This window comes from Micromesistius poutassou (genome assembly GCF_964030765.1).
Source record: "Micromesistius poutassou genome assembly, chromosome: 13".
Classification (NCBI taxonomy): domain Eukaryota; kingdom Metazoa; phylum Chordata; class Actinopteri; order Gadiformes; family Gadidae; genus Micromesistius; species Micromesistius poutassou.
Window position 1 is genome coordinate 728324 of NC_140283.1, and position 11861 is coordinate 740184.

Consider the following 11861-nt stretch of genomic DNA (forward strand, 5'->3'; position numbering starts at 1 on the left):
GTTTAGTGTCCTGCCGGGCCCTTGTACCTGGGTTGGTTACCTAGTTTAGTGTCCTGCTGGGCCCTTGTACCTGGGTTGGTTACCTAGTTTAGTGTCCTGCCGGGCCCTTGTACCTGGGTTGGTTACCTAGTTTAGTGTCCTGCTGGGCCCTTGTACCTGGGTTGGTTACCTAGTTTAGTGTCCTGCTGGGCCCTTGTACCTGGGTTGGTTACCTTCACTAGTTTAGTGTCCTGCTGGGCCCTTGTACCTGGGTTGGTTACCTAGTTTAGTGTCCTGCCGGGCCCTTGTACCTGGGTTGGTTACCTAGTTTAGTGTCAGACCCATCATGCTGTATGAGCCGGTGCTGGTCCGGACATGGCCTCTGTCTGAGGGTCTCCACCGTCCTCCCTCAGAGCGGCCCTACGTCAAGGACCAGCAGGCCGTGGAGCGGCTGCAGGACCCCATGCTGGACGTGCTGCGGAGGATCTGCGCCCTCCACCACCCACACCAGCCGCAGCACTTCGCCCACCTGCTGGGCCGGCTGACAGAGCTGCGGACGCTCAACCACCACCACGCCGAGATGCTGACGTCATGGCGGACCAGCGACCACAAGTTTACTCCGCTGCTGTGTGAGATCTGGGACGTACAGTGACCCAGGAGGGTCGGGGAGTGTGGTCAGTGGCTGAGGAGTATGATAGGAATATGACAAACAGTGGACGGTGCCTCTCTGTTTCAACCAATCCGTTGTTGGTTATTCAGTGATGGAAGCTCTCTCTCTCTCTCTCTTTCTCTCTCTCTTTCTTTCACTCACCCATCAGGGCACAGCGGCCCTGATGGGTCAGCAGTGAGCCGGGAGCGGTCACAATTCATCCTGTTCTCATACAGAGGCAGTAAAGTTAACCAGAACTCATATACTATCCCAGCATATCACTCACTATAGCTTTCAGATCTACGGCATTTCTAACAAATGACACTCAAATTATAACACTTCAATATTACTTACAGCACATTTAATCCAACATTTTTACCCAAACAGTCTATATGATGTTCTGTATGCGAATGCGTGTTGAAATAGGCTTGGCCTTCTTGTTTGCTTCTCAAGATATATTATACAAATTATGTTTTTGTATCTGTATTTCTGTCTTACAACACCTTGGTTTGGTTGAACCTTATTTTAATGGCTTTAGGTCAGCCATTAGCTATATTTAGTTTCGGCATGTCGTATTTCAAAACACAGTGAGCGGCTTTGTTTTAGTTCCATTTAAAAAACGGTATCAAATGAGAACTGAATATGTTGTCCTGGGAGATTAATAGTTTAATTCACAGCTCTTAAACCAACTAATACACACATCCTTATTCTCCTCATGCGTCACCACCATGTGTCCATTCCACCATATGACAAAGAAGAACATAGATCATTGGTTATTAGATTTCATTATTTTCCATAATCTAACCTGTCAAGATGTCAACTATACATAGCATTTTCTGCCTTTCACTTCAAGAACTATTTAATGTAAATGTAATGTGACGATGAGGAGGGTTTTTTATTATGTTTTTTATGTGATTTAATGCATTAGAGTCGACAATAGGTATTTTATTCAAGTTAAACAGAAATTTCAAATACAAAAGAAAAGGCTTCATAATGTAGGCAAATCTTTATGTTACTGAAATAAATTTTAAAGGACACAGGATGCTATATCTGTGATATTGCCTCAGAGCCTTTTTGTTAAGTGTACGCTAATAGGTTTGTCTTTTTTCACTATCCAAAGCTGTACAAATGTAAAATACAAACAAAAATAACGTAACTATTTTCAAGCCCATATCCGATCGTCTTTATCATAGAAAACTATACATCAGGGAAAGAGAACAGAACGACTTGCCTTAGAGCGCCACCTTGTGGTTGGTGTGACAGCATAGAAGTGAAAACATTTACAGTATATATTCCAGTTTTAATAGTAAGTGTAAGTACGTGTGGCATATCTTTTATTTGTATTTATTTTGCAGACAATCCCCCCTTCTACAATAGACTCAGTCCTTCCGTTCAGTTCCCTTGTCAGTAGCGGGGGTGTGGGCCCGGTCTGTGCCCCCTGCCGGGATGTCGGGGTACACCAAGAAGCCAGAGAAGGTGGTGTACCGCCCCTGGTTACTGTAGACGGCGTAGCGATCGTCCTGCTGGCTGTACAGCCACACGCTGTCCCCCCGGCGCAGGGCCAGCAGCAGGCTCTGGCTCTGCATCTCCCTGCGCTTGGACGTGTCCTCGTCGAACACCATGGCCTGCACCTCGCCCCCGCCCGTCATCAGCTTGACCGACACCGCCCTGCGGGGGTGCTTCCCCACCGTGAACGCAAAGTAGTATGCCCCCGGGTAGTGGCAGATGAAGACCCCTGACGTCTTGTTGAAGTGGTGCCCGATGTTCACGTACTCCACGTCAAAGCTCAGGGGCTTCTTCTCCTCCTCCATCTGCCCGCTGGTGGAGCTCTGGCCCAGCGAGGTGGAGGTCCGGGCCACGGAGAAGGCGGACCTGGGCTCCGGCTCTGAGGCCTGGCCATGGTGCTGGCTGGACCCCGGGTCGGCTCCCTGAGTGGGGCACTCCGGGTAGGACGGCCAGGGCTGGCTCAGCTGGTTGTTGTTGCTGTAGTGGCTGGCCGCCGTCACGTCGGGGTAGACCAGGTAGCCGGAGAAGGTGATGTAAGGCCCCACGTTGCTGTAGAGCGCATACTGAGCACTCTGCTGCAGCAGCAGCCACACAGTGTCCATGGCCTTCAGTGTGATCATCAGGCTCTGGCTCTGGACCTTTCTTCCTTTCTTGCGGTAGTCGTCGTACGCTATGGCCTGCACCTCCTCCCCGTTCTTCACCAGTATGACGGACAGCATCTTCTTGGGGAACTTCCCTACCGAGTAGGAGAAGTAGTAGGCCCCGGGCACCCTGCAGCGGAAGTGGCCCGTGTCGGGGTTGAAGTCGCCCCCCGTGTTGACCAGGAGCTTGTTGAAGGTCACGGCTTTCTGGCTGCCCCCGACCACACTGTTGCTCCTGGTGGCAGAGAAGGCCGACTGGAGGCCGCTGGTCCCCGGGGGGACATGGAAGGACAGGACTGACCCCAGGCAGAGGAGCATGCTGAGCAGCCCTGCCAGGGACCAGGACACAGCGCCTGGAAGGGCCAAAGAGAACTAACGCGTTAGCCATGGGGTCATTGGGCCAATTAGGATTCATATGAAGATGACTACATCTGCATGGAGCAAAACAGACAAAGATATGAAGTGAATAACCAGGATTGATTTTGCCATGCGTTTTACTCCTCCATCTTTCTCTTGCATGAATAGTAACTCCATAGTAACTCCTTACCAATAAAACGAATAAGGTCAAAGGCCAAAGTGAACCACTACATGGCCCAGTCTGAGAAAGTGTGCCTGAGTGCTGTAGAACTTAAAGCTAGCGGCTGGTGGAAGCAACAGCCCTCCTAATTCAGCTGATACAGGCTGTTCACTGTGTGCACTGAGAGGCTGCACTGGATTACACGCTGGTTCATCTGTTCCTGTGTGTGGGAGAACAATGGAACCTTCTGGGTACCGGGTGGGGGGGGGGGGGGGGGGGGGGCGGGGGGCAAAATACAATACACAATTTAAACTAATAATGAAAGGTTTGGATGTTAAATTAACAATGTTAACAACAATGTTAAATTAAGTGTAATGTGTCATTGGAAAAGTAATTCACGATGGACGATAATCATTTCATACAATTTTTTAATTGTTTAATACCATTTCTTATATCTACTACTACTTAGTTTGTGTGTGTGTCTATGTGTGTGTGGGTGTCTTTGCTTAAATATATGTATCTTCATTGTAAATATCAATAAATAATAACTCTGATTTTATCCTCACATGATTTTCCTACATACTAAATAAGCTGCTGTGTTTAAATATTAAGAGCAATGGAAAGTGCCAGCAAGGCCATGATATGGTGGCTGCACATTTTAACATCTTAAAATTTTATTTGATAATGGAAAATCTTTGACGTGTCAAGGAAGCGAACATGAGCTGTGATTATATGCTTAAAAAGATTACTAGAATCTCAACCTAAAGTTTTCACCTGCTGCCTGTAATATATACATTTTGGATTCTGAACAATTATATATATATATATATATATATATATATATATTAGATTCGCCATAGTAAGACACTGATGATATAATAAAGGTAATGGCTGTTAGTTATGTTAGTTAGAATTTGGATATAGGCCTACCCAACCTTTCGCCATATAAAAGAATGTTAACAAAAAAAAAATCCCACCAAATCCCTAGTCCTTTAAACAATACTTTTTTTTTTATAGTTAAGCAACCAATTCAATCCACTTATTAATGTAACTCTTACAGATTATACTTTTACTGCCTGTCTGAAACCTACCTGTTGGGTTGGTTTGGTGCAGATAATGCATGTCCGTAGTTGAACCCGCTGTAGCCTACTTCAATAAAGGTCCAGCTAGGTTGGTGCACTGCTGAGGTACTCCGCCTAAATAACCATGAGATATGGCCCCTGTTTTTACTGATATGGCAGGAGGAGGAGTCCCACAATACAGCTCACATTCTGCACACTGAACTGAGTACACATCTGTGCTACCACTGACCCCCCCACCCCCCATTTTAATAACAAGATCGGACTGTCATAAGGCAACATAGCTAATGAAACAATTATAATTCATTAATAAATACTAATAAACAAATGCTTCCGAGCATTTATTAACTAAGTAAGTGTGATTACAATGGGAATAGTTAAACACTCAAACTCTATAGTAGGCTATGCCTCGCATAACGTCCATGAACTGAGTAAGAATGTACTGAGACTTCTATTCACTTGTTCACATATTAGATTCACATGAATGATCCCAGGTAGAAAATATATATAATAGTTACTGAAGAAATATTTTAAGACAACAAAAACGCAAATGAACAGATGTTTGGTAAGTCACACACATGTGTGGTCACTGGTCAGTCACACACACGTGTGGTCACTAGTCAGTTACACACATGTTTGGTCGGTCACACACATGTCAGTCACACACATGTTGGTCGGTCACACACATGTTGGTCGGTCACACACATGTTGGTCAGTCACATGTGTGGTCAGTCACACACACGTTCGGTCAGTCACACACACAGGCATCCCTGCAGAGGCTGCAGGGTGCTCCGCAGCAGACCAATGAGCTGCGGTCATGACGCAGAGACCGGAAGCCGTTCCGCTGTCAGCCGAGAGGAGAAGCGCTGAGGACGAGCCGTGAGAAGACTTAAAGACAAGATGGCAGGTCTGCCCCGCAGGATCATTAAGGTACATAACATACACGTCTGGATTCCATACGCTATTCTCTCGTGTTTCAGACCCGAGGCGGACCACTCTGTTAATGCTAACACGTTAGCCTGCAGCTAGCCGCTAGCTAGAGACTCGCTTTAGCTACTTCCGCTTTGTCCCGTTTCCTCGCTCACAGAACGGGATTAAAATACACCACCGCGTTGTTCATAGGACTGAATTGGGGTTAGGGTCAGAACGATATTTTCTAAATATAAGGGCCAAGCAAAAGGATGCATATAGCTAAATGTGAACGCTAAATGAACAGGTAGCCTGGTGAGCTAGCTGGTTTGCTAACAGCTACCAGCTAATGTAAGCTAGCAGGGTAACAGTACTCCCCCAGTGATCACAATACTGCAATACTCGGCGACCGGCTCACTGTGGGATACTGTCCTGTTAACTGAAACGTATAATCAGATAATGTCCGATAGATGGTGCGATAAAGCCGAGCCTCCTGTTGGGTCCGACCGGCCGCGAGGCCTCCGCTTTGTTGGGCCGCGGGAGCGCGCTGCTCCCGGGGACCCCCTCACCCTCTAACCCCCTCGTCCCTAACCTTAACCCTCTCACCCCCTAACCTTAACCCTCTCACCCCCTAACCTTAACCCTCTCACCCCCTAACCTTAACCCTCTCACCCCTAACCTTAACCCTCTCACCCCCTAACCTTAACCCTAACCTCTCATACGGAGGAAAAAAGACTCACTTTAATACTGAAGAGTATAAACACACTTTAATACTGAAGAGTATAAACACACTTTAATACTGAAGAGTATAAACACACTTTAATACTGAAGAGTATAAACACACTTTAATACTGAAGAGTATAAACACACTTTAATACTGAAGAGTATAAACACACTTTAATACTGAACTGAAGAGTATAAACTCACTTTAATACTGAACTGAAGAGTATAAACACACTTTAATACTGAACTGAAGAGTATAAACACACTTTAATACTGAAGAGTAAAGACTCACTTTAATACTGAAGAGTAAAGACTCACTTTAATACTGAAGAATAACAAATAACTTTAAACATAATTACATAAGACTCACTTGAGCCTTTTAACAACATGGGGAAAGTATTTAACACCGGACGTCTCGTCCATATCTTCTGTTTCTGCCAATTCACTTGTGACTTATTATCTTATTACCTAATAACATAGGACATAACTTCAGGAGCCTTCAACATATAGGCACTCGCCACTTCCAGGAAGCCACCAGAACCGTCTCTGTCCGTTTCTGTCAATTTCAAAATGATCTTCATGGATCAATGTTTTCGATTATTCAATAGATTCCAGGTGAAGGCCTTTATGTTGACGGGGTGGTCCACACAGGGGGTAGCACAGCCCAACACAGCGGGGGGGGTCTGTACACGGTTTGGTGGGAAGAGGTAGGCAGCTGGGACGGGGCCCTCCGGGCCCTGGAGTGTGTGACCCGGGAGCCCCCCTCCTGTCTGTGTTTTCACTGCATGGTTTTGTCTGTGGGTTATCTGAAAAATGTCAGGAATCCTGCACACAGTTACGTTCGGGAAAACTGGGAAGCAGAATGGTTGGCCAGCACAGTGGGATGTTGCTCTGGGGGCTCGTTATATAGTATATCATCTTCAGCCCTCGGAATTGAGTGTAACACGGGGAACGCCAACATGGCAAGTGAGCATTGCCTTTTGACATCTGAAATGAACAATAACAACCATGGAAGTAAAAGTTCTACTGCCTCAATACTCACCCCTCTGGGGTTTCAGTTATGTTAACTGCAACTCATTTAGTTCAATCATGATCTCATTATCAATATTTGATTCAGTGCTTCAGTAGGGGCGCTCTGACCAGATACTTCTGATACGTTTCTTCTTTTCACCGTGTTGAGGAAAACGGCAATCTGCTGTAGCGATGAGCATGTTATTGTAGCGTGATGAGCCTGAAGCAACAGGTGCAATGTAGTGGTCAAATATCTGGCCAACATGGCTGGGATTGTACTCCAGGTTGTTGCTTTAATTTTGGGAATAATAATGTGTATTATTATTAATGTATTATTGTTTAGAATGTGAGGAACAACAATTTAACCCAAACATTACTCTTCAATACCTTCATTTCTGTATTTACTTTGTACAAATTATATTGGCTGGCTCTACACAATATTAAGTGTGTGTGTGTGTGTGTGTGTGTGTGTGTGTGTGTGTGTGTGTGTGTGTGTGTGTGTGTGTGTGTGTGTGTGTGTGTGTGTGTGTGTGTGTGTGTGTGTGTGTGTGTGTCCCCTCAGGAGACGCAGCGCCTGATTGCGGAGCCGGTTCCCGGTATCCAGGCGGAGCCCGACGAGGGGAACGCCCGCTACTTCCACGTGGTCATCACGGGGCCAGAGGACTCTCCGTTCGAGGGGGGAACCTTTAAACTTGAACTCTTTCTCCCAGAGGAATACCCCATGGCCGCCCCTAAAGTACGCTTTATTACCAAAATATATCACCCCAACGTAGACAAGCTAGGAAGAATATGTCTAGACATTTTGAAAGGTAAGTGCACCCTCCCATCGACCACTACTGCATGCATGTTATTAAGGGTTATACCGTGGCTAGGTACCTCTAGGCTGGGGCCGTTGATGGATCATATCTTGACCATTTGAGGGATGACAAGGACTAGACCTATGTTACATGTGTTGTTGAGTTGTGTATCTTCACAGTTAAAACAATGCATCTGGTTCGTCCAATGAAATTGTCGTGCCCTTCACCCCCTAACATCTGGGGACACACGGAAACAGAACCCCAGCCGAGGAACCGGAGACGTCTCGGGTTGAACTTCAGGCTGTTGGGTGAAGGGCACCTTGTAATCTGCCTATTGTGTAGAAATGTAGACGATGGCTGGTAGAGAGAACCTGACCCGCCGCCTGTCTGCTCTCCATAGGCCTGCTCACCAGAACGGACTAAGAGCGGTTCATGTTATGGATATGATTGGCCGGGATATTAAAGATGAGATAATTATGTAATCATGATTCTGTGATCTTGTTACACAGACACACTGACTTGACATGGGAGCCGTTTTCTGATAGAGGATACACTGCTGTAAAAATGTTAAGTTTAAATCATTTGAATTAAATATGAACTATTTTATAAATGTTTATCCACGTTACTTTAACCGATGCAACCAAACTGTTGGCTTTGTTGCCATGGGGGAAAGCCTTTGGTTCTGTGGTTCCTGTGGTGTGTGAGGGTAGAATGGATTCAGAAACTGAACCCAGTGTTGTGGTGCCACCACAAGCTCCTTTATGTCTTCTCACAAGCGCTCATTGGCTTCTCCTCCCTCTGAAGACAAGTGGTCTCCAGCCCTCCAGATCCGCACGGTGCTGCTATCAATCCAGGCGTTACTAAGCGCCCCCAACCCGGATGATCCCCTAGCCAATGACGTCGCTGAGCAGTGGAAAACCAATGAAGTTAAAGCCATAGAGACTGGTGAGTGTACGGTGGCTCCTAATCACATCACAGTCTCACACTGTCACCATCCTGCTCACTAGGACTCTAACCATATGCGTATCCAAACCAAAATCGCGACACTCAGAGCCACGAACACGTCTCGCGGGGTGAGAAGACAGAAACGCGACACGCTCTTTTTTTAAAGCTGCTTTCACACCGGTGTGAAAGGGCCACGCGTTTTTAAAAGCGGCTGACGCCGAAAGTTTCAACCCGGGGAAAGCTGAGCGGTACGGCAAACTCTGTGCGCGTTCACGTGGGCGGCAACCGCTTCCTGGTCCAACCGTCGCGGCTGTAACCGCCTCCCCTCTGTCGCCCTCCCCGCGCGGCGGTGTGAAAGCAGCTTGACACACACACGCTACCGCTTGCTCTCCTCGCTCGTCCACTCACTATCTGACGCCACTCACACACACACTGCCATTCTCGCACACACACATATGCTACTCGTAACACTATGCCTTGTTATTGCGAATCAGACAATTCATGTTTTTTCCCATCTATTTGAAAGTTAGGCTATTAAACATGTTGCATTCCATACGGCCTGATTATGTCATTAGTTAAGCTACTTAGCCTAATAAAGATGCGATAATAGGATATTTGACCGACATATCATCAAAATGTCCAGAAAACGAAACCTCTGCAGGTCCCTTTGACCGGCACTGTTTTTTTTCTAGCGGGAACGCTGGTTAGTGCTACCAAACTTTTCAAATGACTATTATTTATTTGACATTAATATTTTAAAATACGTTGGCCTAAACCACAAAACTAGTTGGGGATTTTTGCCTACCTACAAGCATCCTCCAACTAAAGGTTACATTAAGTTAATTGTTGTATAAGTAAATGTTGTTTAAATAAAATGCTTTTTAAATTAAAAAAAATCGTGGGATGTATCGAACTGTGGGTCAAAAATCTTGATACAAACCGAATCGTGAGTTGATGTATCGTTACAGCCCACTGCTTACAATTCAAGTTGTGACTTGGTAATGAAACGTCTGTTTTCTAGTAAGACCAGGCCCAGTCACACACACTGTGATGTTTATTAGGGATCTCCCCATACCACTTTTCCACTTCCGATACCGCAGCTTTGGCTATCTGCAGATACCGATATCAGTCCAATACTTTGTTTTTTATTCTTTTTTATTATTTTATTCCTTGTTTTCTATTCTTAGTTCAAAACACAAGTGTTATTGACGTTATACTTTCACATCTATTTCATCAAGATCATAAAACGATGAGGCTAGTACGGTTGGAGTCCTTGGAGTCTCTTTCATATGGCATATCGTTTGTGTAGATAGAATGACGTTTAAAAGATTGTTTACGTTAGTGTTTAGCTTATACCGGGAGTACATCGGATATGTAAGAAGCAGCTAGCCTCTAGCCATATAAATCGCCCCAAGCAAAAGCTGTGTTCCGCTGTAGCCCCAGCTGGAGCGCGTCTCGACAACAGCCCAGCAGAGCCGTGAGGAGGCCTGGCTGCACGGCAAGGTTGAAATACTGCCCCACTGCTGACATGACTGTTCAACAGGTAGCTCTCATGCACCTAATGGACGACTACTCCGATATCCGATCCAGCGTACTGGGCCAATATCGGACCAATGCCGTAGATCGGAAACATCCCTAATGTTGATTATCAAGACCCCCAATTCACACCACATTAACTCACACTAATTCAAACATTTGGCAGATTGAACGTAATGTGAAATGGAGATGTGACTGAACAGACGCTGTCAGTAGTCGGGTGGTGTGCGGGGTTCTGCTGCTGACTCCCCCTGGTGTTGTGCTCTCCAGCCAGGGCGTGGACCCGGCTCTACGCCAGGAACAACCTGGACGTGTAGCGGACCGCGCCTACACCGACGGACGGCACGCCCAAACGCAACTCCTCATGTTCCGCCAAGACCTCTTCCTACTTAATTTGAGTTTAACAGACGTCTTTATTATAAAACAAATACTAAGGAATATACTGTTAAGAGAAACAAGACAACTGCTGTCAATTGGTCATTTAAATGCACACTAGTAAATAAGACGTATTGTTGTCTTGATTCACTGCTGTTCAGACGTTTTAAGATATACTCCGGCTTCCTCGTCCATTGATTCTTTTTTGTTTAACAAGCTCTCCTTGGAGAAGCTTGTTGAGAACACACGGGGGAACCTGCCCCGTGTGTTCTGTCTTTACTTTGGGTAGCAGGGAGGGGTAGAAGCTAAGAAGAACAGCCCATGTGTTTTATGTCAGTCCCTCTTCTGAGTGTCTTTGGGGCAGTTTGAAGGAGCAGCTACCAGCCTCAGCCCGGGCGCTCTTAGACTGCTTGGCTTTTTATTTCATCATATCCAACAGGTAACACAGTAACGATATGACTAAACACACCTGAGCCTTCCTCTATCATCATGTTTGCTGTCATTGTAGACCTTTCTATTCAGGCTTCGGACCCGTGTGGGCGGTGGGTTGAAGGCTTCTGACCAGTGTGGGCGGTGGGTTGAAGGCTTCTGACCAGTGTGGGCGGTGGGTTGAAGGCAGGAGGCCGGGCGCCGGGGGGGGGGGGGGGGGGGGGTTGGTGGTTGTTTTAGCTTGCGTTTCGTTATCATATCTGGTCTTCTACATTTGGCCTTGTTGTCTCCCTACTAATGACGTGTTGTCTACTCTGCCATCACATGCTAACTCTATGATTGGTGGTTTTCTCCCCCACTCATTGGTTCAAGACGTTGTTTTCAGGAGAAGGAGCTGGTTGGTGGTGAGCCTGTTTGAGAGGGAGCAGTGGGGGGGGGGGGTCAGAGGAGCGGGGTGTGACTATAAAGGGGCAGCGTCCAGACCCCAAAGGATCAGTAACGGCTTTGCGTCTCTGCTGTCACCAATGGTCTTCAGTTGCAAAGTCTATTCAATTCAATGTTTGTAAATTAATTCCTTCTATTAATCTGGGGAAGAAATGTTTCTGCTCTCAGAATGCTATGGAAACAGTCCATCTGCATACTTTTGGTTTCTGTAAATAAAATCTGTTGATTAATAAGAAATTGTGGTCGGTGTCTTTTTCTGCATATATATTTTAAACATATGTATTTAAATGAAAGAAGATGATCAAAGATTGCTTAAAAGAA

At 46.0% G+C, this 11861-nt stretch overlaps 3 protein-coding genes across 7 annotated transcripts in view; 2 read left to right on the forward strand and 1 right to left on the reverse strand.

Annotated features, from left to right (window-relative positions):
• Positions 1-1684, forward strand: part of nr1h4 (nuclear receptor subfamily 1, group H, member 4) — a 12989-nt gene extending 11305 nt beyond the window's left edge. For all 5 annotated transcript variants that reach the window (XM_084477770.1, XM_084477769.1, XM_084477771.1 and 2 more), the window contains one exon: positions 393-1684. In XM_084477770.1, coding sequence (XP_084333896.1) covers positions 393-631 — 239 coding nt within the window. In that variant the 3' untranslated portion in view covers positions 632-1684. The remainder of the gene's footprint in view (positions 1-392) is intronic.
• Positions 1685-1839: 155 nt separating this feature from the next.
• c1qtnf13 (C1q and TNF related 13) lies at positions 1840-3840 on the reverse strand. The gene has a single exon (XM_084477773.1). It carries the CDS (start codon positions 3091-3093, stop codon positions 2008-2010), a length of 1086 nt encoding a protein of 361 aa, XP_084333899.1. The 5' UTR covers positions 3094-3840; the 3' UTR covers positions 1840-2007.
• Positions 3841-5167: 1327 nt separating this feature from the next.
• On the forward strand, positions 5168-11777 carry ube2na (ubiquitin-conjugating enzyme E2Na). Its single transcript, XM_084476767.1, has 4 exons — positions 5168-5301; positions 7577-7823; positions 8616-8756; positions 10563-11777. Exons 1-4 carry the CDS (start codon positions 5272-5274, stop codon positions 10607-10609), a joined length of 465 nt encoding a protein of 154 aa, XP_084332893.1. The 5' UTR covers positions 5168-5271; the 3' UTR covers positions 10610-11777.
• Positions 11778-11861: the final 84 nt, after the last annotated feature.

Excerpts from the sequence above, each read along its gene's own strand:
- c1qtnf13 (XM_084477773.1), bottom strand. The coding sequence starts at position 3,093 with ATGCTCCTCTGCCTGGGGTCAGTCCTGTCCTTCCATGTCCCCCCGGGG.
- ube2na (XM_084476767.1), top strand. The coding sequence starts at position 5,272 with ATGGCAGGTCTGCCCCGCAGGATCATTAAG. Across the intron at positions 5,302-7,576 it reads TGCCCCGCAGGATCATTAAG|GAGACGCAGCGCCTGATTGC; the intron begins GTACATAACATA and ends GTGTCCCCTCAG. Across the intron at positions 7,824-8,615 it reads ATGTCTAGACATTTTGAAAG|ACAAGTGGTCTCCAGCCCTC; the intron begins GTAAGTGCACCC and ends CTCCCTCTGAAG.